A 26,663-nucleotide genomic window follows, 5' to 3' on the forward strand; every position below is an offset into this window, starting at 1 on the left:
CTCTCCCCCCTCTTTTTCATTTTCACACTCTGTTCTCCCCAAGCTCTCTTCATTTATGAAATGTAGTCTTAGTGTTTGGATCCATACCCAGATCCTACACAGACTATCTTTCTTTATTTAACCCTCAAAAGTTGCATAAAAGTCATACCTGAATGTTATACATTGCAACAGTTGTCCATTATCACTGGTCAGAGCCAAAGTCGTATCCCAAGTTGCACCCATCCAAAGTTGCATCGAAGCTGCACAAAAATTGCACTCTAAAGTTGGCGCAACTTTGGAGTCATAAAAGTGATAATGGAGCCTTAAAATAACAAACATGGTATACTTACCCGCTCTGTGCAATGGTTTTGCAAAGAGCAGTCTCGATCCTGCTCTTCTGGGTCCCCTGCCGGGGAACCTGGCTCCACCCCCCCCCCCCTGCCGAGTGCCCTCCAAAGCAAGCTGCTTGCACTCAAGTGGGCTTTCTCGTGAGCCCTGTTTTGTGTGTCCTTGAGACACACAGAGCAGGGCTCAGCCCACCCCCCTTTCACTGGTTCCTGTATCTCTGACAATCAGGAGTGAGAGACCCAGGAGAGCCTCAACGTTCATGCACATCACTGGACTGAGCTGGGGCTCAGGTATGTATTGGGGGGGGGGTGCTGCAGGGGAGCTGCATGCAGAAGGTTTTTGAAAACCTACGTTTACAAACACTTGAACTTCTTCATTTTATTCACTTAAAGAGCTTGCAAGACTTTTTTTTCGATTTTCCTCTTTGATTTTGTTTTTTATCTCCATGGTACTTGGTGGTGTGGGGTGTCACAGGCTGCGGTGTCACAGGCTGCGCTGTCAGATCCTCTGGTTCTATGGTGACACTGGTATTGGTGACACGTATCCCGTACCAGCCAGCCCACCACTGCGTATCCTTCCCGCCATGACTGAAGTATATATAGCGCACTCCTGGTCCGTAGTCCCGAAACGTGTGAGACATCTAAGGAGGAAGGAGACAGTACATGTAAGAAGTAGGTTTATAGATATTCACACCCATACGTACAGGTGACCATGGTCTCAAGACTTGTTGGGATTTCTAACTGGCCCATCTAACAATTATTTCTGTATGCAGGGAGATTTCAATATGCTCAATGTTAAAAACAAACTTTTTAAAAATGTCTTTTTCAAGTGCATATAAAACATCATAAGTATTTTTCTGTTACATGACACAATCTCCTCTCTTTTCTGATATTCCTTGTGTGCAGCTTCTTAGAACCATAGCAGACCTAGAGAAGAAGTCTCACTATACACCTCTTTTTTATCCTGTCCCTCCAATGTAGAACTTTGTCCTGTTTTGATAGGCATGGTGGATCCAACCTGGCATGGCCGACAGCGCGCCCTCTTCCCTCCACTGCTGTCACCTTGTTTTCTGTAGGATATGAATGATTAATTAGCCCTGAATGACAGAGCTTGTCTCCAACAACAGGCACTGGTCCCAGACCAGCGCTATCACAACGCATGCAGAGGGAGGAGGTGTCTAGGAGCAAGTGCTTGAAAAAAATCCACCAGAGGGGGTAGAAACAAGTAAGCCTTGCCTGATCTCCAGTCAATAGCCGTGCGGGGTTGTGCCAGCACTTGTTCCCATTTGCACAGTTCTGCAGGAAGCTTCCCTGTATAGTCTGCTATACAGATTGTTTGTGTAGTAACCGCACTAGTGGAATTTAAATAAAGCTGCAACTTCAAGTGTGACCACACTCAAATAAAACAAAGATAATCAAGTCGCGATAATCCTTAATATAAAGACCAAATAAATGTCCATATAAAAAGTCCAAAGTGAATAAAATAAAATTGATGTGTAGAACCAGTGATTTCAATCCAGGCTCCCAATGGTAATATGCTTATCAAAAAGCTGAATAAATAAGGCAAGGAATCCAAAACCGAGATCTTGACAACTTGATTGTGGAAAATCTTGGTTGGGCTCGCAAAGTTTTGTGATGTGGAGTCATGGAATTAAATAAGAAGAAAAAAATGCCTTAGCGTAAAACCCCACAATAAATGTATTGTAGTAGGTGATAGGGTGCACTCAAAAAGTGATAAATACACCACGCTCTAAGGAATGACATCAGTACGCCGTTTCGTCACAGATGACGTTTTCAAAGGTGAAAACGTCATCTGTGACAAAACGGCATAAGGTCACGGCGTACTGACGTCATTCCTTAGAGCGTCCAGGAAGTGCGGATGTGCGCAGCCGTCCAGCCGGCGGCTTATACAAGCGATATCTGTGTTCCTGCATGTGAGTTTGTTACCTTTTTTACAAAATAAAAAGTTAGTACATTTTTACACTATGGATCCCCTTTTCTTTTTATGGCAGTGGCATCCATTGGGGGCTTTTTGGAGCATTCAGTTTGGAGCCTGCGATATTCTCCTAAATCTCTGAATTTCTGCAAGTGCTTTTACATTTTAAAACTGGTAAGAGGCATCATTTACGGTGGCGGATAGAACATCAGTTTGTCAATTGGTGTATGTGATTGCCTTGATTGTTTTCTGGTAAGGATTACCTACATGTGTCGTTTCCTCACCGGGCTCTACTCTTTTTGATGTATCTTTGTGTCCATTTAATTTGTGTTCTGGTAAGCAGCACAAATATCGGTGGAGGAATTTCACTTATTCACTCCTTCACTTTAGTTTGATTTGGAATTTTTCACTGGCTATTGGTTTACACTGGTGTATTTATCACTTTTTGAGAGCACCCTATAAACTACTACAATACATTTATTGTGGGGTTTTACGCTATGGTGTTTTTTTCTTTTTATTTAATTCCATGACTCCACATCACATAACTTTGCGAGTCCAACCAAGGTTTTCCACAATCAAGTTGTCAAGATCTCGGTTTTGGATTCCTTGCCTTATTTATTCAGCTTTTTGGTAAGCATATTACCATTGGGAGCCTGAAATGAAATCACTGGTTCTACACATCAATTTTATTCACTTTGGACTTTTTGTATGGACCTTTATTTGGTCTTTATATTAAGGATTAGCGTGACTTGATTATCTTTGCTATACAGATTGGACCAGTACTAATGATCTAGAACAGGTTTAGAGGCACGCTCAGTGTAGAAATGAGTGGCAATTTGTGGCAACCAGGGGTTCCCTTCCAAACTGAGATGCTACAATCTGACAGCACTAAAAAAGCTCTTATCTCAGGTTCCAGACTTGTACCGACCACATCTTTCTCCACAGCCCTGATGAAGGGGGAGGCAATTCCCCTGAAACACATTGGATTTTTTTTACATGTGAGCTAATGGCTTTAATAAACCTATTACTACAATAAAACTACTAGAAATCTAACCTCAGTTGTGACTCACTTCTACATTGGGCATGCCTCTAAACTTGTTCTAGAACATCCCCCAGAGTATCTCTGAGTCGCTTTTAATGAGGCAGCAGCCAGAGACCTAAACCAGTCTCACCAACACCAGAACCCCATTGTTTCGAAAGACATCATCTCTGTCCTCCTGCCTTTGTTACCTATCCAAACACAGGCCCAGGATGGTTATACACACATCAGGTGTACCCAATATGTGCGGCCACAGCAGAGGTGTTGGGATCAACCAAGCTCTGCTTGTGTTAAATAGGAACGCCAACAAATTGGGCTTATAGCAGGTAGTAATGGAAGAGAAAAAGTAATTGATTTTTTGCAAAATCATACAGGGTTTCTTTACACAATCAGTAATAAGTATTTCTACATTAACCACTAGACCAGCAGCTAAGGTTTTATTGCTTATGAAACTTCTTCTCTAACTCCATAAAGTCTCAGATGAAAGGAGTTAAGTGCTAAAAAGACCTGAATAATTAGAAGCATGCAAAGACAGTAAAAATGCACTAATTAGGGTTTTGGTAAAGTATTGTACCGTGTCAGCCAATAATTAATGCAGAAAGTTTGCCCGTTCTTGGATAAACTAGTGATTTAGCAAACTTTGCCAGAAATTATGAAGCTAGTGCTGGGCTTTCTTAACAGCATTACATATCATTAGTGCCTTCGTAAATTTATATATCTGTGCTACAAACCAGCAGTTACGTGGATATGCAAACCTTTAACAAATTTTTTTTGAACAAACGTTTATGGAGTCATGTGCATAACCATGTAGAAAAAAAATAACACATGCCAAAAAAAGTACAAACAGCAGCGAAAATGACATTACAACCATAAAGAACATTTACCAAATAGAGCGAGTGAAAATGAGAATTCTAAGGCAAGCACATAGCAAGCATGTACCAGGAGCCATCCAGGGAAGTACATAGTAAAAGCACCAACAAGGTCATACAGCAGTACAACGAAAATGCAGAAGGGGAATGGGCCATGAGAGAAATAGTAAGCAACAGGACCAGCTACACAATAAATCTCAGAGGGTGCATGTAGCTGAGGCCTCGAGCCACCTGTCCCATATCTTGTGAAAGCGTTTTTCGGTTATCCTCTATGAATGTAAATAACTTTTTGTAGGGGAGAGTGGTGTTGACAGCAGCGAGCGAGGAGGCCAGGGTAGGTGGGGAAGATTGTATCCATGTACGAGCTATTAGCTTTCTAGCACTGAATAAGGTTTCACGGAGGAAGCAGAGTGTGTGTTTATCAAGGTCCTCATCCGGGAATATGCCCAGGAGGCACACCTTGGGGTCCAGGGATACCAGGGAAGCCATGCGGTCATGTAGGAACTGGATCACCTGCATCCAGAAACCTTGGATGCGTGGACAGTGCCATAGGAGATGTCCGAAAGTACCTGGGAACAGAAGACACTTAGGGCATCTGGATGACCTAAAGGGGTCAAGCCTAGCCATTCTCACCGGAGTAAGGTACGATCTGTGTGTTATATAAATTTGTGTGAGCCTATCAGAAAGCTTCGGAGACACAAGAGTACAGGCCTCCAGGGCGTCACACCAGTCATCCTCATCCAGCTCCCCGACATCCACCACCCACAATGTTCTGACACCATATGCCAGGTTGGTCATAGACTTGGAAAGCAGCATATTATATAGAATAGATATAAGTTTCTGATGGTCCCGTCCCCTAAGCACATCCAGGAGATCAACAGAAGACAGCACAGGGGGATGCCCGGAGTGCATGTCTCACCTGCAGATAGTGAAAGTGCATAGAAGCAGGGAGCTGAAACTTCTCCTGAAGAAGGGCGAATGGTTTAATGTTGCCGTTAAGAAGCAGGTGGGAAAGCAGGTAAACACCCTTGGCCAACCATGGAATGAAACCTAGCATCCCTTGTCTTGGAGACCACTAAGTCCCAGACCCTTCTGTGTTGGAATAGGAGGCCGACACGATCAGAGGCCGCCGGGGAGCCACCCACTCCACGCAAAATATCACACAAAGGGTGCGGGAGTCGTGTACCAGTTCTGTGACTAACCAGTGCCAGATACCTGTGATTTTCCTGTTTATCAATATGAAAAAAGTGAGAAAGTTGGGCTGCGAGGTAGTAGGCTACAAAGTCTGGAACAGCCATGCCTCCCAGCTACGTGGGTATTTGTGTATGTCTCCATGCCAGTTTGTGTCTACTTGTGCCCCACATAAATGATTTCAACAGTCTATCTAACACAACAAAGTATTTGCAGGGGAAATAGGTAGGGGAGTGCCACAGAACATAAAGAATTTAAGGCAAAAGGATAATTTTGCCTTATCCAACATGCCCAAGACTGGGTTTTGGCCTTGACAAGGTCATATAGCAGCTGAACATTTAGTGGGATGTAGTCAGTCAAGGTGTTTAATGGAGGCTACTCGGGCCAGTGGGAAGGCAGTTTGATCAGCAGATGGAGGGAACACATCTATAGGGAGAATCTGGGATTTGTCCCAGTTGACCGTAAGTCCGGAACAGTTTCCAAACTGTTGAATAACCTGTAGGGCTTTCAGCAGAGTCAGCTAAATACAGGACCATATCTTCAGCATAGAGGCCTATTCATTCTTCAAAGTCACCACAGAGCAGTCCGCGAATGTCAGAGTCAGAACGTATGGCTATCGCGAGGGGCTCTACCGCTAGGACATATAGAAGAGGGGAGATGGGGCAGCCTTGCCGTGTTCCCCGAGAAAGGGAGAACGGCCTAGATGTCCAGCCGTTAGCCACCACCCTAGCCCGGGGTTGGTGATACAGAATGGTAAGCCATTTAATAAAATTGGGTCCAAAACCAAACCTATGGAGGCAATGCCAAAGAAATTGCCACTCCACAGAGCCAAAGGCCTTGGCGGCGTCCAACATCCCCACCACCCTGGAGCCCACACAGTCGATGGGATGCCTGAATGTTCATAAATAAGTGTCTAGTGTTGAACGCAGTGTTCTTTGCAGGCATGAAGCCAGTCTGATCGAAGTGGATGATGGAAAGAATTATCTTGTTAAGGTGCAAGGCCAAGATTTTGGCCAAGATTTTGATGTCACTTTGGAGCAAAGAAATAGGCCTGTAGGATTCCGGGAAGCGGGGGTCCTTCCCTTGCTTGGGGAACAATTAGGGCTTCGCGCATAGACTCCAGTAGGGCACAGTCCTCAAACGCAGCTTCATACACACTGAGCAATCTGGGAGCCAAAATATCAGAGAAATGAGAATAAAACTCCACAGGTAACCCATCAGAACCCGGAGCCTTGGCCTTCGCAAAATGCCAAATGGCTGTGACCACATCATCACCCTTTAACAAAATTGGATGCAATGGCTCCCTACCTCCTGCCAATGGGCATCACTCCACTGCGGTATAAATACCGGCTCCGGGGAAAATTTACAGAGAACCTTCTTATCTTCGGACAACAGATGCACCTCTATTTCGTACTGACAGCCACAGTCTGCCCTAGCTGCAAACCTGTAAAGACATCCAAAGGAAATAATGGTACAAGTTAAAACATTTCCTGAAAGAAGAGCTCCTGCTATGACTTTGATGTGGTCATAGTCAGAGTGATCTGATATTCACCTGTACCCCCACTATCTGCTGCCCATCAATGGCAGTTGGGCATAAAGAGACAAAGATGACAATGTCTTTTAAGTTTTATGTTCAACTTAAAGCACATCTTAAGCCCTGGTGCCCAACACATGGCCCAATGGCGGCACCACCAATATGGGGGAGGGGTTATGACTACCAATACAAAGGGGGGTGAGGGGTTAACTTTACTGCCACTGACCAACAATACAGGGAGAGTTAATTTTTTTACTGCCATTAACCAACAGTGCAGGAGGGGAGGGAGGGTTATTTTTCACTGCCACTAACCTTCAATGCAGTGGGTGGGGGAGTTACATTTTACTGCCAGTGACCACCAACCTGGGGAGGGGGGATGTAGTACTGACACCAATGTTGGTAGTTATTACTGTGTATACTGACACCAATGTTGGGGGCTATTATTGTGCCCACTGACACCGATCCTGGAGGTTATTATTGTGTCCACTGATACCAGTGCTGGGGGTTATTATTGCACTTACTAACACCAATGTTGGGGGTTGTTATTGTGTTCACTGACATTAATGCTACCAGTTATTATTGCACTCGCTGACACAAATGCTGGGGGTTTTTATGTGTCCACTGACACCAGTGCTGGGGGTTATTATTGCACTCACTGACACAGCTTCATACACACTGAGCAATCTGGGAGCCAAAATATCAGAGAAATGGGAATAAAACTCCACAGGTAACCCATCAGAACCTGGAGCCTTGGCCTTCGCAAAATGCCAAACATTTCTTTGGATGTGGGGTTATTATGTGTCCACTGACACCAGTGCTGGGAGTTATTATTGCACTCGCTGACACCAATGCTGGGGGTTATTATGTGTCCACTGACACCAGTGCTGGGGGTTATTATGTGTCCACTGACACTAGTACTGGGGGTTATTATTGCACTCACTAACACCAATGTTGGGGGTTGTTAAGGGCAGCAGCTGGATACCTGGCGCTAGCAACGCTACTGATGCTCCTTCCTCGCCATTACACCAACTGAACGCTGGGCATGTGCCCTCTCTGCCCACACCTTGTCCCTACCCTGGGACATGTGGCCCAATGGCTCTGGACCTGCAAATGCCTGGTGTGCCCAATGGCCAGTCCAGGCCTGTTTACTAACTCCAATGTTGGGGGTTATTATTGAACTCACTGATACAATGCTGAGGTTATTATTGCACTCACTGTCACCAATGCAGGGGGTTATTATTGCTCTCACTTACATTAATAATGGGGGTTATTGTACTCCAACTTCTTCAAGGCGCATTGCAATACACTGCAAAAAATCTTTGGCTGTTGAGGTGTGAAAATCCTCTATAAGTGTTGGGGTCTGCATTTGAGCCCCCTCCAACTCTTAAGTTGACCCCCTCTGATCTAATGGCTTCTGTATGCTATCAATAACATTCACAGGTGAATATTGTATGTAACATTTCAGTAGAAGTGCACACAATAGTTACTATAACCAGCAGGTCAGTTTCTGGACCAAAGTCTTAATGTTCATATAAGTATTTGTGAATTTATTTGCAGTTCACTTCCATACAGCTTGTCATTTAAATCATTATTAGTTTTGAAAAACTTTATTGCTCACCAATCTCTGACAACGATATCTGGCTGGTCCCGGTCCATCAATTCCTTATTATATCCCATCTTCCTGAGATCTATAAGCTGAGACTTGATACAAAGCCTATGGAAAACAAAAAAACAGTTACCCAAGGTATCCCGTACAACGTATCCTGGCTTTCATTGAAAGGAGTCAATGTTCATCGGTGTTAAAAAAAAGGAACAAAAGAATGCGTAATGCAGAAATAGACAGCCCCTAGCACTTTCCTCCTCCATGGAAAAACTCATTGTCTAAAAGCATTAGTGGTTGTAAAGCCTAAACATTTTTTACCTTAATGAATTCCTTGCATCCCCCCTTCGATCCAGCACCATGCACGTCTGCAGCTCTTCTCTCCCCTCACTTCTGGGTCTCGCTGGCTTTGCTGGGGCTCCCAGTGCTGTCAATCAAAGCCAGTGACGAGGGAGTGGGGGAAAGGGCCGTGTCTCGCTGTCTGTGTCAATAGACACAACATTGGGGCTCGGGTGCAAGCATGCATGAGTGCCCCCATGGAGGCACTGGACAGAGGGAAGGGGGCAGGAGCGCCGTCCGGGGAGATGAAAAGAGGAGGTTTGCGCCCACTCTGTGCAATTCCATTGCACAGAGCAGGTAAGTATAGACATGTTTATTTTGTTTTTTAATTTACCTTTACAATTACTTTATTCTGGTTGTTCTGTCCAACTTACATGTATCTTTTGTGTTGTATTGAACTGCATCAGGGTATTATTGTTCTGTAGTCTGCTGACACCTATTGGAGGTTTTGGGTCACTAAAACATGTTTCCTATGTGATTTTAGTTTCTTCTTCTGTCCTCCTCTCCCTTTCAGTGCTGGTTAGTTCAGTTCTAACTAGACTCTCCCCATTTCTTCTATGTCCCCCCCCCAGTCAGTGTTAGTACTTTACAGAGACAGGGCTTAGGAAAGCCTTTAACTTCTTACACTTCAAAAGACTGGAAAAGATCTTCTGTACTGCAAATAACTGAAGTAAAATAGTGTTGGATATAACTTCTATGTCCTAATGACAGGGGCTGACGTGCAACTTTCAGCCCAGGGGACATATACAATCCAGAGGCCCATGGTGCAGCGACTCGTCCCCCCTCCCACTCTCCCTCTTCCCGGCCTCCTCCTGACCCGCATTCCAGGCTAAAGCTCCGCTCCAGGGACTCTCTACCCACCGGCCGAATTTGGGTTCCTGACCTGGCCAGCAGGGGAAGGTTGGGGGGGAGCTGGGAAAGCTCGGTTGGGGTTGGCCGAGGGAGAGTCTCCAGTGGGGCATGGAACTGGCCTCTGCTAATACACAGTTTACACCATCCATGCTTGGGGAAGGGGCCTGCGCTCTGTCCTTGTCTTCATCTTGCACTCAGTAGGTTAGCGGTGGGGACTTTTTACTTCTCTTCACCAGGAATCCTTTAGGCATGTCTGTGGCAGAAGCGGTGCAGCCGTTTACAGGGCATCAAAGTGGCCCAGGGAGCAATTGCCCCCCTGCCCCCTGGCCCAGTCCTCCCCTGCCTAATGAAGAGTTAAACTGCCTGTGGATGGTGCTAAGTCAGCATACTGTCCGTACAGAATGGGTCTAAGGAGGTATGTTAATACGTAGAGTGGCATTTAAAACAGAAAACCGTCCGCACATTACAATATGATTGTACAATTGTGTTAATGTACTGACAGGATCATACATGTAATTTTTTATTTTGACCAGACTACCACTTTACGGATCATCTTGTGGGAACTGATCTTAGCATCCCAGTGCTGAGATGCAGCCCTGCAAACCCATTAGCATGTACCATATACGTAACTCATGTACTTGAGTTTTCATTTTAGGATATGCTTTCTATGAAGTTCTTTCAAATTGTTGTCTACACTACATATTATAAAATAGCTTACTGACATGACTAACTAGTATTAGATATACTATGACATGGATCAATGAGAACCTTCACAAACTTACTCAAATGACGTTACAAAGTACTTGGCGACAGTGTCATCTGGAGGCCGTTGTCCATGCTCGCCTGGCAGAACCTCTACCTTCCAGCGATGACCCTCATTTTTCTCCAACTTCCAGAACTTGAATCCTTCTGTTACAAATTAAAATACAACATAATAAATAATACAGTTTATAGAGACATAATATTACTGTCATATGACCATGGGCACTAAACTTCAGCAGAGTTTTACCCACATTTTCGACAAACAAACTAATTTTTGTTTGGAAGAGAAACATTATGGTATGTGATATTTCATCACATATTTGTCACAAGCGTAAAGCGCATGCAGTATGTGACCATCAAATCCGCAAAACTAACACCTAAAGCGGACTCCCATCTAAATTGCAATGGAGGGCTTACTTTTTAACCTGTTGTGCAGTCAGGCTAGATGGGAAAAATAGAAGGTCATTTTGAAATTGATGGCAGCAACACGTCTAATAAAAGTTGGAACAGGGCCATGTTTACCACAGTGTGGCATTCCCTCTTCTTTTGTTGGAAACTGCATGTAGCAATATTTCCAGGTCTTGAGCCTGACGTGGGTCGGCCATTGTTACCGGTGACACTTCCAACACATTTAAGTTGTGAACCAAGGTGTGAGAGTTGAGACAATGACCACTCCGGCATCTTTGGTTGGTTTTGTTTATTGTATTTTGGGGATGGGAGAAGGGAAATGATTGGGATACCCCTCTGGCTCAACTAGGTTAACTGGGACTTTATACAAAAATGCCCGTTGGCGCTGTCTTGACGCCAGCTGAATGCCGACCAACGCTTCCTGCCGTTTGAAGATACTGTTATGCTGAACTTGTGCTGGAACTTCGCCTTTAACTTGTTTATTAACTCAGAAGATCCAGGACTGTAGAACACTTGACTCCTGACACTCCATTTAGCTCAAAAGTCACTGAACAGTTTCCTTCAGTCCTTCACTGACCGAGGTAGCTCCTTATCACTGCTTGTGCCGCTGCAACTCTAACTCTGTACACTGCACACATTAGCACTTCAGGGCCCAACCATTGGCACCCCCTCTACACTTCAGGATCCTCTGACTAGGCACCCCCTTTACAGCTAGCTGACTCCTGGATCCTTCTCTGGAGTGGTCCCCTCTACACTTGGCAGACCCCTAGGGACAGTTCACAGTACTCACGACCTTGGCAGGCTTTCTTTGAACTGAACCCCTCTTCCTCCACTGGTCCTCGGCACACCGGATCCCCTCTGCATCTCAACTCAGCATTCTCTGGATTCCCTGGCAGCCACCCGAGACACCCGATCCTTCTGACAGGAGGAGAGACAGCCGTACTCTCCCTCCTGCGACTCTGCTTCCCGCCAAAGACGCTGCATCAAGTGTTCCCCTCAAACTTATACCCACTCCCAGAATCCTCTGCGGCAGAATCTGCCTTCTGGGGTAGATACAGGCCTAAATGTGTCTCTGATTGGATTTTCTCCACTGCCCAATGAGAATCCTCTCATGGAGCCAGTGGGGAGACTCCCCTCTCAGCAGACACACCTGGGAGACATGACAGCCCAGCTGAAATCATGGCCCTGCTGTTAGGCAGCCAAGGCCCACTATACTTTACCTAGCACCTACCCTGTAGGGTGCTACATGCAGACTGGACCTCATGCATTCTGTGCCTCTCTAATCTTCCTCCAGACTCTGGGACCTTGATTTCCAAATTAAATGCAAAATTTTCCACAGTCAGTGATGATTTGGGGAGTCATGTCATCTGCTGGTGTTGGTCCACTGTGTTTTATCAAGTCCAAAGTCAGCACAGCCCTCTACCAGGAAATTCTAGAGCACGTAATGCTTCCCTCTGCTGACCATCTTTATGGAGATGCAGATTTCATTTTCCAGGAGGACTTGGCATCTGCCCACACTGCCAAAAGTACCAATACCTGGTTTAATGATCATGGTATTACTGTGCTTGATTGGCCAGCAAACTAGCCTGACCTAAACCCCATAGAGAATCTGTGGGGTATTGTCAAGAGGAAAATGAGAGACACCAGATCCAACAATGCAGACAAGTTGAAGGATGCTATCAAAACAACCTGGGCTTCCATAACACCTCAGCAGTGCCACAGGCTGCATTAATGCAGTAATTCTTGCAAAAGGAGCCCTGAGTTTTGAGTGCATACTATACTGTATATGGACATGCTTTTCAGTAAGCCAACATTTCTGTGTTAAAAATCTTTTTTTTTTTTTTTTTTAATGGTCTTATGTAATATTCTAACTTTCTGAGATACTGATTTTTGCGTTTTCACAAGCTGTAAGCCATAATCATCAAAATTAAAGTGGTTGTCAAACCACTATGTGATCTTTACATCATCCCCTCTGTTAGATTACAAACTGTATCATAGTGCCTGTGCTTTATTAAATAAAAAAGCCGATTTCACATAGTTTTGTAGCAGCTAGGAGGGGAGCAGAGCGGCGCTAGTGAGCTGACAGGCAGGGAGGGGAGCGGAGAGGAGGACAGAGGGAGACAGAGGAGAGCTGCAGATAGCTGCGGATGACGGGGACACATAGGCTGACCACGGTGTCAGAGCTCAGCAGCCATGATACACCGTGGTCAGTGTACAGGGAGGAGGGTAGAAATTGGCAGGATCAGCCAGGTATTTTAGGTGATACGGGGGGCCAAATTACACAGCACAAGCACTGTGCTGTATAACATGCTTTAAGGGAACAGGATCTGTTTTTTTTTTTTTTTTTTTTTTAGGGTAACAAACGCTTTAAAAGAAAGAAACAGGAATGCTTGAAACATTTTACTCTGTGTGAATTTTAATCTATACGAATCTATATGAAATAGATTTAAAAGTTTCACTTTTTGAATTGAATTACTGAAATAAATGACAATTAAACTGTTAAGAACACAAAGTGATAGAAAATACATTATTTTGCAGCCTAGCTACAAATTATGTAGAAAAGAAAGTAAGACTTAATTTGGGTTTTATTACACATATTAAATATCTACAGTATATGGTAAATTGTATTATCTGGCAAAGTAATAATAATGCTCTCCATCTAGCCCAGTGATTTACATCCAGGCCAGTGACTTGACTTTCCTCTACTAGTGTATGTACTGTAAGTCCAAGATCCATTTTTCGTACATTTGGCATCATCTCTCATATACAGAGCCCAATGGCCAACTGAAGTAGTGTGCATAGCAGGCTGGCAACGCTACTGCTAATTGTAAGGCAATGGCTTAGCACTGTAAGTCTGCAGGAAGAAGTGCTGGTCACAAAAAATGATTTACTTAACCGGTTGCCGACCGCCGCACGACTATATACTGCGGCGGTCAGCCCCGGCCAGGCAGAGTGACGTATCGGTACGTCACTCGCCTGTCACTGACTTGCGAGCCTATCGCGGGCGGGCGCGCGCCCGCCGAGGCGCGCGCCCGCCACGGCTCGTTCACAGGCAAGTCAGTGCGTGTGACCGGCGGACTCGATGTCCGCCGGCCACACTACGATCGCTCCTGTGAAGGGAGAAAGACAGAGCAGCTTGTGTAAACAAGCTGCCTGTCAGTTCTCCCTGTGTAAAAGTGAAGATCTGACCGTTCTACTATGTAGAACGGTTGATCTTTGCTTTTACACCAATAGCCATGTCCCTACACAGTAGAAAGCACGCCCCTAGGACACACTTAACCCCTCCCTGTCCAATAAAGTTAACCCCTTCCCTGCCAGTGTCATTTTTGCAGTAACAGTGCATATGTATAGCACTGATTACTGCAGTAATGTCACTGGTAACCCCAAAAGTGTCAAAAATGTCAGTCAAGGGTCCGATCTGTCCGCCGCAATGTCGCAGTACCGAAAAAAAAATCGCAGATCGCCGCCATTATGCGTTAAAAAAAAAAACACCAAAAATGACAAAAATCTTTCTCTTTGTTAGTAAACGCGATAACTTTTGCGCAAACCAATCAAAATACGCTTTTTGCGATTTTTTTTACCAAACATAGGTAGCATAAAACAAATTGGCCGAAAAATGTTAAAAAATTTTGATTTTTACTTTTTTTTTTTTGGGGAATTTCATATAAAAAAATGTGAAAAATATTGTTATTTTTGCAAAATTTACGCTCTTTTTTTGTTTATAGCGCGTGATCAAAAAATCGCACAGGTGATCAAATACCACCAAAAGAAAGCTCTGTTTGTGGGAAAAAAAGGACGTCAAATTCGTTTAGGTACAGCGTCGCACGACCGCGCAATTGTCCGTTAAAGTCACGCAGTAAAAAAATCGCAAAAAAACCCCTGGTCCTTTAGCAGCCAAATCCTCCGGGGCTTAAGTGGTTAACCGGTTGCCGACCGCCGCACGACTATATACTGCGGCGGTCAGCCCCGGCCAGGCAGCGTGACGTACCGGTACGTCACTCGCCTGTCACTGAATTGCGAGGCAATTGCGGGCGCGCGCCGAGGCGCGCGGCTCGTTCACAGACAAGTCAGTGCGTGTGACCGGCGGACTCGATGTCCGCCGGTCACACTACGATCGCTCCGGTGAAGGGAGAAAGGCGGAGCGGCTTATGTAAACAAGCCGCCCGTCATTCTCCCTGGTGTAAAAATGAAGATCAGACGATTCTACTATGTAGGACCGTTGATCTTTTTTTTTACACCAATAGCAATGTCCCTGCACAGTTAGAATCACGCCCCTAGGACACACTTAACCCCTCCCTGTCCAATAAAGTTAACCCCTTCCCTGCCAGTGTCATTTTTGCAGTAACAGTGCATATGTATAGCACTGATTACTGCAGTAATGTCACTGGTACCCCCAAAAGTGTCAAAAATGTCAGTCAAGGGTCCGATCTGTCCGCCGCAATGTCGCAGTACCAAAAAAAAAAAAAAAAAAAAAATCGCAGATCGCCGCCATTACGCGTTAAAAAAAAAAAAACACCAAAAATGATAAAAATCTTTCCCTTTGTTAGTAAACGCGATAACTTTTGCGCAAACCAATCAAAATACGCTTTTTGCGATTTTTTTTACCAAACATATGTAGCATAAAACAAATTGGCTGAAAATGTTAAAAAATTTAGATTTTTACTTTTTTTTTGGGGAATTTCATATAAAAAAATGTGAAAAATATTGTTATTTTTGCAAAATTGACGCTCTTTTTTTGTTTATAGCGCATGATCAAAAAAAAAAAAAAAAAAAAAAAAAAAAAAAAAAATCGCACAGGTGATCAAATACCACCAAAAGAAAGCACTGTTTGTGGGAAAAAAAGGACGTGAAATTCGTTTAGGTACAGCGTCGCACGACCGCGCAATTGTCCGTCAAAGTCATGCAGTAAAAAAAAAAAAAAAAAAAAAAAAAAAAAAAAAAAAAAAAAAAATCGCAAAAAAACCCCTGGTCAGGAAGGGGGTAAAATCTTCCGGGGCTTAAGTGGTTAAAGCGGAGTTCCGGGCACAGATGTCATTTTTTAATGAACATACCCCCGGGACAGTCAGGGCTAGCACATTCCACAATGGTTTCTGAAAGAAGATAGCAAATGCTGAAACCAGACCCTTGATAACACTCAAGGCCAGCTTCTGCTCAACTCCCTGTTGCAGAAAAGCCAATATTCGGGCTACCGAATAAAGATGTAGATGGAACCCAAGGGATTCACACCACACAACATAAGACTTCCATGTACGATGATAATCTTTCTGGAAGTCGCTTTCCTTGTTTTAACTAGAGTAGGAATAACTGAAGCTGACAATCCCTTGTCCTTCAGCACCTGGGTCTCAATAACCAGGCCGTTTAAAACCAGCGATCGTAAAGCAGGATGGAAGATCGGTCCCTGAGACAGTAGATCCTCCCTGAGAGGAAGTCTCCACGGGACGTCCGCCACCAGTCTGACCAAGTCGGCGTATCAAGCTCGACGAGGCCAGTCCGGAGCTGCCAGGATTACTGGAATTCCTTCCTCCTCTATCCTGCGAAGAAGTCTTGGCAGTACCCAAGAGGAGGGAAGGCATACATTAGCTGGTATTGCCCCCACGGGGTGACCAGTGCATCTGCGGTCTCTGCTAGAGGATCGCGGGAGCGAGCCACGAATCTCTGTACTTTTCTGTTGAATCGTGATGCCAACAGATCCACATCCGGGGTGCCCCAACGTAGGCACAACTGGTGGAAAACTTCTGGATGGAGGGACCATTCCCCCTGATCCGGAGTCTGACGGCTGAGATAATCTGCCTGCCAATTTTCCACCCCCGGAATGAACACCGCAGAGATTGCTGGAACAAATCGTTCCGCCCAGCGAAGAATGCAAGCCACTTCTTTGGCCGCTCGGACACTCTTGGTGCCCCCCTGGTGATTGACATAAGCCACGGCCGTGGCGTTGTCCAACTGGATCCGAACCGGGCTGCCCTGGAGCTGCTCGGTCCAGTGAATCAGACAAAGTCTGATCGCTCTCAGTTCCAATACATTTATCGGTAACCTGGATTCTTCCGGGGACCAAAGTCCCTGAACGGATAACTGACCGAGAATTCCTCCCCATCCGGATAGGCTGGCATCCGTGGTCACTATCGTCCAATATATTGGCAGAAATGACTTTCCCTGGCTGAGCATCGGAGACCGAAGCCACCAGACCAGAGACTCTCTGGTCTGTTTGCTCAATTGGATCCGATAGTCCAGGGACTCTGGATTCCGATTCCATCTGAGAAGAATCTCTTGCTGAAGAATTTGGGTATGGGACTGGGCAAATGGGACTGCTTCGAAGGAAGCCACCATCAACCCCAGAACCCTCATGCAAGTCCGAAGGGAAGACCAGCTGTTGGATAGTAACAACTGGACTGCTGATTGAATCTTCCGGAGTTTCCCTACCGGAAGGAAAACTCTTGTCCTGACTGTGTCTAGAATTAGACCCAGATATTCGAGCCTCTGGGTGGGAACCAGAAATGACTTTTGCTGGTTCACCAGCCACCCGAATTCCTGTAAAGAAATTATAGTAATTTCTATGTTTTGTAGCAGGGTCTGAGGAGACTCTGCATGAAGCAGGAGATCGTCTAGGTAACCTAGAATCGATATGCCTCTTTGGCGCAGTAGTGCCAACATTGGGGCCAACACCTTCGTGAAGACCCGAGGAGCCGTGGCGAAACCGAAAGGTAACGCCACAAACTGATAGTGGTTCTCTTCTACGGAAAAGCGTAGAAACCGCTGATGTTCTTCGAAAATGGGAATGTGAAGATAGGCGTCCTTGATGTCTATGGACGCTAGGACATCCCCTGGATGCAGGAAGGCTGCTACTGTGCGAATGGATTCCATCTTGAATTTCCTTATGTTGAGAAAGGAATTGAGTGCCCTTAAGTCCAGAATTGGACGCACTTTGCCCTCTTTCCTGAGTATTGTAAATAGGTTTGAATAAAACCCTAGAAAAAACGTTCTGTCCAAGGAACGTGGACTACCACTCCTTGTTGTAGTAAATCCGTGACTGCTCTCCGCAGATCTTCTAAACAATCCGGGGATAGTCGGATATTGGAAGGGAAGAATCGCGCCGGTGGGAGAGATCGAAACTCGATCTTGTACCCTGACCTTATGACTTCGCAAACCCACTTGTCCGGGATTCTGGAAAGCCATGGATCCGGGAACCGGCGAAGACGTCCCCCCACCCCAATTATGGGTGGGGGCGCACCTTCAGGCTTTGGACGATTTATCTTCAGGTCTGGAGGGGGCGGGCTTTTGCTTGCCCGACCAACGTCCCCTGAAGCCTCCAGAAGGAGCTTTGGAGGACTTAATTTTTTCACCCGCGGGACGAAAAAACTTTTTTGTGAGCAGAGAAAGAAGGCCCTCGTCTTTGACGAGTTCCTTTACCCTTAACATTTTGTGGTAAAAAGGTGCTCTTTCCACCCGTGAGATCCTTAATGATCTCATCTAAGTTGGCTCCAAATAGACGCTCTCCTAAAAAGGGGATATTAGCCAATGCTTTTTTGGAACCTCGGTCGGCTAACCAACCTTTTAGCCACAGTGTACGCCTGAGAACCACTGCTGAAACTGATGCTTGCGCCAATAATGGAGTGGCGTCTAACGCCGCATCACACACAAACTGTAACCCCTGTATCATTTGTTCCAACAAATCTGATACCGCCTGAGGCACCTCTTCTAAGTCCCGGCGTAACCACTTGGTCCATTCAGTTACAGTCTGCGAAACCAGACCAATAGCAATTATTGGTCTGAAAGCTGATCCAATCAAGGAAAACATGGTGCGAGACATAGCTTCTATCTTGCGATCCACTGGATCTTTAAAAGACGGAGCGTCTTCTAAAGGAATAACCGTGGCTTTATTCAATCTAGCAATTGGTGAATCCACCACAGGTGGTTCTGTCCATTTCTTAATGAGGGTTTCCTCAACGGATAACACCTGTTAATGCGTTTAGAAATAGCAGAGGTGCGTTTTGGCAGACTCCATTCTTCTTTGATTGGATTGCCAAAACATTTGGGCAATGGAAAAACCTTCGCCATTTTCATGCGTTTTTTAGTCCCAAAAGGGATTTCAGTTTCAGCTATTTCCGACGGAATACCCTGTAATCTTAAGGTTTCTTGAACAGATACAATGAGTGCGTTTACCAACGCTTCCTCTCGGGCTATGGCTGATGCCGAAACATCCTCCTCACTGTCTGAAGAGACAGTACCCGAGACACCAATCCCAGATGAAGTACCTGCAACTGCAGAAATAGGCTCAGAGTCTGAATCCGAAGTTTCAGATAATAAGGGGTTAGGCGGGGGTCGCTTTCTTGCGCCCTGTCCCTGACAAGCCACTTCCACCCGGGACACAAAAGTTTCCATAATAGCTGACAATGATTCAACCGTCAGTGGGGTGCTGGAGGATCCTGCAGACACCTCGAGGGGATCCGGTGGAGATACATGAGTGGCAGGGTCCATGTTAATTCAGGACACCTCTGCCAGAAAAAACAAAAAACTTTCTTTTTTTTTTTAAATAAAAAAATACCTCTTTTTTTTTTTTATGTGTCTCCCCCTAGCGCAATAGCGCCCCTCAGAGTACCTGCTTCTCGATCCCCACAGAGAGAGAGAGGGACCCCCAAGGCTCACCACCCGATGCAGAGAAGTTTCCAACCAACTGCAGTCAGCGTCTGTCTTTTACAGACTGGAAAGAGCTGTGTTCGTTTTCCCGGGTAGAAGGACGTGGCTCCGCCCCCTGTGTACGCCTTCCGGCGTTCCCAGCTCTCCACGAGGTAGCTGGGCTCATCAAACATGGCCGCCCCCATACAGGAGACAATAGACTCCAAAAACATGGCGGCCGGCGTGACCTGAGGACATACATGCACCTGGTCTACGGCAAAATGGCGGCGGACCGCCGAAATAGTTTTTCCCAGCACATCCACCTGCATCTCTGCTAAGTGGCGGTTTATCGATCTGCAGGAGGTACACTACAATTAAGGTAGGATTATACCTCCTATGTCTGCTGTAATACTACAGTCTGCTGGGTAGAGTGTTAGCTCTCAAACCAAGTCCACTTCCCACCAAACACATACTGTATTTACAAGGGGGACTTTTAGTGTCAGATATATACTGACCATGTATGGAGGGGCCCATAATTCATACTGCCTCATAACGAGGAAAAAAGGGAACGTTTACTCACCATACCGAACCAACAGGCACCCTCTCTTCACAATACCCTCTCCACCGGGGTGGGGGGTTGTGGAACACTCCGGACGCCTCGACTCTCTGGTTCCTGGCGTCCAAGCGAGACTTTTAACTCGCAAGGTCAGTCCCTCCAATGGGACTCCGTCGCGGCCGACCCAGCGCGGAGCTCTGGTCTGCACGCGCTCGTAGGCAGAAACCGGGGTGACCACTGGATCTCAACATCCAGCCCGTCGCCCGGCCCCGCATACTTACTTGAATGTGTCGCGGCCGACCAAGCGCAATGCAATGGTCTGCGTGCGCTCGTAGGCCGGCTGGGGTGACCACTAGTGTCGCCCAGTCCGGCGTTTTTGCTTGAAGATCTCACAGGAAAAAAACACTGGAGAAAACTACCTAAAAAATATTTTTTCTAAAGAAAAAATCTTGCCAGGACCAAAAAGATCCCAGCAAGGAACTTAGGTCCTTACTCCTGACTAGACAGAAAAAAACTGATTCTCTGTAGCAGACAGGAAGAGGATATACCCTCAGGGACTGCCCCTAGGGTGGAGCCAGAACGTTTTTTCTTTCTGCCTAGTCCTACTCCTGCGGAGACAACATAACCCAGTTCTTGTGAATCAAGAAGACTACGTCTGTCAATGAGCGACAGAGAAAATATCGTTTTTGTGCCCGGTGTTCCGTGAAAAAACCATACCCGTGAGAAAACCATACCCTCGTTACTTCCGGAGGGTATGGATTTCTCACGGTACTTGAACTTGCGGCGGCTACATTATAACAGCTCCTCTGCATCATGGCTCATCTCCGCTCCTTCCCCTGTCACTTCCCTGATCTCCGTTAATAAATATAAAAGCGGATCACGGAGCACAGATACACCCGCCGCCGCTTTCATATTTATTAGGGGAGATCAGGGAAGTGACAGGGAGAGGAGAGGAGATGATTGATGTTGCAGCAGAACTGTTTTAATGTTACCGCCGCAAGTATTCGTGCCGTTAACATATCATACCCTCCGAGCATGCGCACTTGTTCACTTCTTTCTTGTTCAATCACGTCTCCGGGGCTCTGAGCATGCGCTCTGCTGCGCTGCTCTGCTGTTTCAGACCGGAAGTGACGAGAGGTATGGTTTCTTCACGGGGTATGGTTTCTTAACGTTACACCGGAACTCCGCTTTAAGAAAACTGTAAAGAATGAGGCACGATGCCAAACATACGCAAACAGATTTTGCGTTTTACATACACATTAACCAATAGAGTTTGGTGACCCCCCAGCTATAGCCTTTGAATGGGCACAGTAAAGGAGTGGAAACACATATGCATACAATACATCTAAATAGCCCCTAGTACTATTGCCACATAATCGTTACTAACATGCCTATGAGTCTCACCATTTGCACAAGTATTTTTCAGTAAATTACGTCTGCGGCTGCAGAGATAAGTATACTTCTTCCAGTCTTTTGGCTGATGTTTCCAGTCTTTGGGGATGTGTCCCATTCTCTGACATATCATCTTCCACAACGTCGCTAAGTCAATAATGTCCCTCCACTGCCTGCAGACCAGTCGACAGCGGCGGATCAAGTCCATTGGTGGAACCAAAGAGAAAATGTCCAGAAGAACATCCTCTGGGAGATGGGTGATATTCAGCATCCTGCACAAAAAATGGGCATGTATTAAAGAGGACCTGTAATGCAAATAAAGAACTTGTTCCTTTAAAGGATTATTTCAGCTCATACCAAGTGGTTTTCAAAGAATCCAGGACAGGTTGTAAAGGTCACTTTGTATTATATAGGCTATTTATTAAATGAAGGAGCCAAGCGATATACCAGTGGCCTGTAGCCTTGGAGACTGACCCAGATTGCTCTGGCTCTTGCCGTATGCATGTTTTAGCATTCAGATGCTCTATTTTAGATGTACTGCCTTTTTAAAAACAAAAGGGTTTTCTAGTAGAACTGGTGTGCCTCTATTCTGTGGGCAGAAATGACGCTGCATACCATATTTTCCCAATATATAATGTGGTAGTCATGACACAGTGGAGATAGGAGAGTGGGGCTTAGCGGGAAATAGGCAAAGTGACAGCGTGTTTCCAAGTTGCCCCCCACCCCCCAGTTCTTTTCATTATACAAGCTTGCACTGCAAATTGCATAGAAAACCCAGTCCTTCAGAGTACAGCGGCACATGGGACCTCCTTCTGTTGACCACCTAGCCTGTAAGTAGGCTTTTCTATTCTTAAATGATAGAGGGGGTGACATCCCCACTCCACCTAGCCTCAGACACTGACAACACATGGGATCTCAGTGGCAGGGGGCGCTTTTATAGACTATATCACTTGTCTCTTTAACCAATTTTCACCCGCCATACGTCTAAAAGTGGTAATTGCTTATTTTTTACTGCGGTTTATAAATGGCACTGCAGAAATAACCCTCGGGTGACCAGTGCACTCATTGTTGACTTGGGATGGCAGGGAGAATCTGCTTGTAAGCAGGATGCCTACAGTTTTCTAGCTAGAAAGTGGCTGACCCAAGCTGGGAAGGGGTTAATGCTGTACTTTGCTGTTCCCGGGATTTTTGTGATCAGCTTATCCACCTGGTATTCTAAAAAGGGGGAAGGCAGGTTTCTGAGGATGCAGGTTCTCGCTCAAAAGAAGGATGTGATTGCTGTAGAGGAGGACTGCTGCGCCTTGCAGTCCATTGGAGGTACAGAGAGTCTGGAGATCTACCAGCTTCTGGAGAGCACCAGACATGGACTACAACCTTGCTGGAGGTATGTCTGGGCAGCCTGCTAGAGATAGTTCTAATGTCACTGCTCATGTTGGACTGTACCATTCTGATCATTTAAGCAAAGGCTGCATCAACGTTTTTAACCACTTATCCCCGGGAGGATGCCATAGGACGTTCATGACTTTCAGTTGGTATACCAGGGTGATGCCCGCAGCTGCAGGCTTCATCCCAGTATTTATTTTCAGCTAGCGATTCCCTTTTATGTAAAAGCCATTCTCAGCAGCTAATTAGGAATGTCCCCTCTCGCCCCCTCTCCGGGGTCTCCCATGCGATTGGGTGTCCCAGAATCCAATCTGACAATGCCGCCGGCTTATCATAGAGCTGGCCCTGGACCAGATCTTTTCTGGCCATCTCTATGATCCTAGGAGGCTGGAAGCGAAGTCATGACATCACCTCTGGTTTTGGCAGATGTAAGCACAGCCATTTTTTGTTCTAATGCTTTGCAGGGTAGAGGAGAGATCTAGAAGACTCTAGATGTCTCCATAAAGAGAACCTGTTATGCCTTATTTATATCACAAGGAATGTTTACATTTCTTGTGATAGCAATAAAAGTTATAAAAAAAAAAAAATTCAAGGGACAGTGTAAAACAAATAACAATTTTTTTAATTTCATTTTATCTTATTTTAAAGCGCCCCTGTTCCCCCAAGCTCGCGTGCAGTGGCAAATGCATTTAAGGTTGTGCATAAAGTAAAAAGTGTTCACACCACACATGTGAGGTATTGCTGCGAACGTTAGAGCAAGAACAATAATTCTAGCACTAGACATCCAGTGTAGCTAAAAAATCTCCATAGGTAATGCTTTAAAATTTTCACAGGTTACCATTTTAAAGTATCAGAGTTGGTCGCCATTCCACGAGCGTGCACAATATTAAAGCATGACATGCTAGGTATCTTTTTCAATGCCATAACATCATTTATAATTTTACAAAAAAATGGGTAAGATATTGTGTTTTTTTTGCATTAAAATAAAGTATTTTGTAAAGTGTATTTTTTATTTTTTAAATTGCATTAAAAAATTGCTGCTCAAATACTGTGACATAAAAAAATTGCAACACCCACCATTTTTATCTCTAGGGCCTCTGCCTAAAAAATGTATATGTTTGGGGTTCTGATGATTTTTCCATGTTGCAGAAAAATGTCAGAATTGGCCTGGGCTGGAAGTAGTTAAGCCTGGTTTGAAGTTCGTTAAAGGCGTGCATGATGGATCTAGCATTCAGAATTGCTGATCTTGGTGTTTTGAATGTTTTTACGTGCAGAGGAGGGATTTGGAGTCTTACAGACCCAAAATCTCTCCATAAAGAGCACCTTTCACATGCCTATTGCGGTCATAAGGATGTTTACATTCCTTGTGACGGCAACAAAAGTGATGAAGAAAAAATTAAAGCAACTGTGTAAAAAAAATTCAGAAGGCTCCTTTCACACGGCCGCTCCGTGTGAAAGGTCCGCTGCAGGACTTTTTTTTTTTTTTTTTTCCACGGAGCGGATGACATTTCTGTCATCCGCTCCGTGTGCCTGCATATCATCCCATCCGTTTGCGGATGATATGCGGACATAATGTAAGTCTATGGCACTGCGGATGTCAGCGGATGTCACCGCTGACATCCGATTTTCCTTCCTTTCCGTTTTTTACACGGATGGAAAAATGGGGTTCTGTTCCGTTCCAAAAAACGGAACAGAACTGAAAGGAGGAAAATCGGATGTCAGCGGATGGTATTCCGCTGACATCCGCAGTGCCATTCACTTACATTGATGTCCGCAAATCATCCGCAAAAAAATAGGATGATTTGCGGACACACGGAAAGCAGCGGAGCGGCCGTGTGAAAGGAGCCAAAAAGAAAAAAAAAAAAAATGAAAGTGTCCCTGTCCTCCCCTGCTTGCACGCAAAAGCTAATGCGCGTTTTGGTCCCACACACATGCAAACAGCGATCCTCCAAAACATGTGAGGTATCGCTGTGAACATCAGATCATGGGCAATAATTCTAGCACTAGACCCCCTCTGTACATCTAAAGTGGTAACCTGTGAAGACTTTTAAAGTATCGCCTTTAGATAGTAAAATTTACATCCTTTTTTGCTGTTGCACGGACGTGTGTAATTTTAAAGCGTGACATGTTCGGTATTTATTTACTCGGCATAACTTCATCTTTTATATTTTACAAAAAAAAATGGATTATGTATTTTTGGCATTAATATTTAAAAAGGTGTATTTTCTTCCCAAACAACTGCGTTTGAAAAACTGCTGCGCAAATACAGTGTGAAATAAAATTTGCAAAACATGCACATTTATTAGATAAAAAGTGCATTTTATATACAACTATATAGATCAGACCAAAATGAGGGACAATTGAGGAGGAAAGAGGGACAGAGGGACTTTGTTCCAAATAAAGGATAGTCCCACAAAATCAGGGACGGTTGGGAGCTATGCCTGGTGTAGTTGACAGGTAGTGGGGGGGGGGGTCGGTGATCTGGCTCCCTCCCCAGTGGTCGGTTTCTGAAACTGGGACCGAACCCATGTTACAGAGACCCTTAGCCTGGCCACCTGCAGGGCTGGATAAAGAGCATCATGGGCCTGGTGCTGAGAATTTTGGGGAGCTTTTTTTTTAGTGAACTCTGGATTATGAAGCCCCTCGCCCTGTATGCTACATTAAAATTTTCTCTACAACCTCAACTTCCTTAAATACCACTTGTGTCTAGGCACTCCTTCCCTCACCGCCTACTGTGCCCGAGACCCCTTTCCTTACTATCTACTGTGTCTGCAGCCAGTGCCAGGACAAGGTCAATCAGAGCCCAGGGCAAATATGCCAAACTGTGCTCCTCTAAGATGTATGAGCATTATGTGTCAGCAAAAATCCCCTAATTTGCATGCTTTGCCTGCCCATCTCCCAAATCCCTCCAAAAAAATCACTCCTAAACAAATTCTTTACCCCTCAAATTTACCCTCTGAGTACACACCCTACCCCCCCCCCCAACTCCAAATCCTCCCTCCCGGCACAAATCATCCTCTTCCCTCCAAAATTCCCCTCCTAGCACAAACCCTCTAATTCCCCCCCAACACAAATCCTTCTAAATCACCCCTCCTACCATATTCGCCCAAATATACCCTCCTATAACAACTCTTACCCCCTGCCGACCCCAAATTCCCCCTTCCAACACAAATTTTCTCCCCCCAAATTTCCTTGCAGTGCCCCCCCCACCTCACATGATACCACAGTGCCAAGGGCAGCCGCCACTCTTGCCCACCCCTTGTCCTGACCCTTTTCTCTCAAGGAATAGGTGCAGCTACTCAATCACGCCTCCCCCCCTTTCCTATACGCTCCCAATAACCTTCACCCCCCACTGGGGGAGTGCATAATGCATCAGAAAGGTGCCGGGCTTAGGAGTTCCCTACATACAAAGTGCAGGGTTCAGGAGTGTGCTACGTACAGAGTGCAGGGTTCAGGAGTGCCCTACATACAGACTGAAGGGTTCAGGAGTGTACTACACAGAGAGAGTGCAGGATTCAGGAGTGCGCTACGTACAGACTGAAGGGTTCAGGAGTGCGTTATGTACAGAGTGCAGGACTCAGGAGCGTGCTACGTTCAGGAGTGCCCTACATGCAGATTAAAGGGTTCAGGAGTGCGCAACGTACAGAATGCAGAAGTGTGTTACGTAAAGGGTGCAGGGTTTAGAAGTGAATTACATAGAGAGTGCAAGGTTCAGAAGTGCGTTATGTACAGAGTGCAGGGTTCAGGAGTGCTCTACATACAGACTGAAGGGTTCAGGAGTGTACTACAAAAAGGAGAGTGCAGGGTTCAGGAGTACACTGCGTACAGAGTTCAGGAGTGCCCTACATATAGACTGAAGGGTT

General features: G+C 45.4%; 1 protein-coding gene across 1 annotated transcript; it reads right to left on the bottom strand.

The window, feature by feature from the left end:
* Positions 1-681: 681 nt before the first annotated feature.
* Positions 682-21,688, bottom strand: LOC309568797 (F-box only protein 6-like; the record flags this gene model as incomplete). Its single annotated transcript, XM_082274579.1, has 5 exons — positions 682-967; positions 6,670-6,805; positions 8,514-8,609; positions 10,469-10,595; positions 21,430-21,688. The coding sequence occupies 5 exons, from the start codon at positions 21,686-21,688 to the stop codon at positions 710-712; spliced, it is 876 nt and encodes a 291-aa protein (XP_082130705.1). The 3' UTR covers positions 682-709.
* Between the last annotated feature and the right edge of the window lie 4,975 nt (positions 21,689-26,663).

The sequence above is a fragment of the Pelophylax lessonae genome (assembly GCF_965119305.1).
Source record: "Pelophylax lessonae genome assembly, chromosome: 12".
In the NCBI taxonomy this organism is placed as follows: Eukaryota; Metazoa; Chordata; class Amphibia; order Anura; family Ranidae; genus Pelophylax; species Pelophylax lessonae.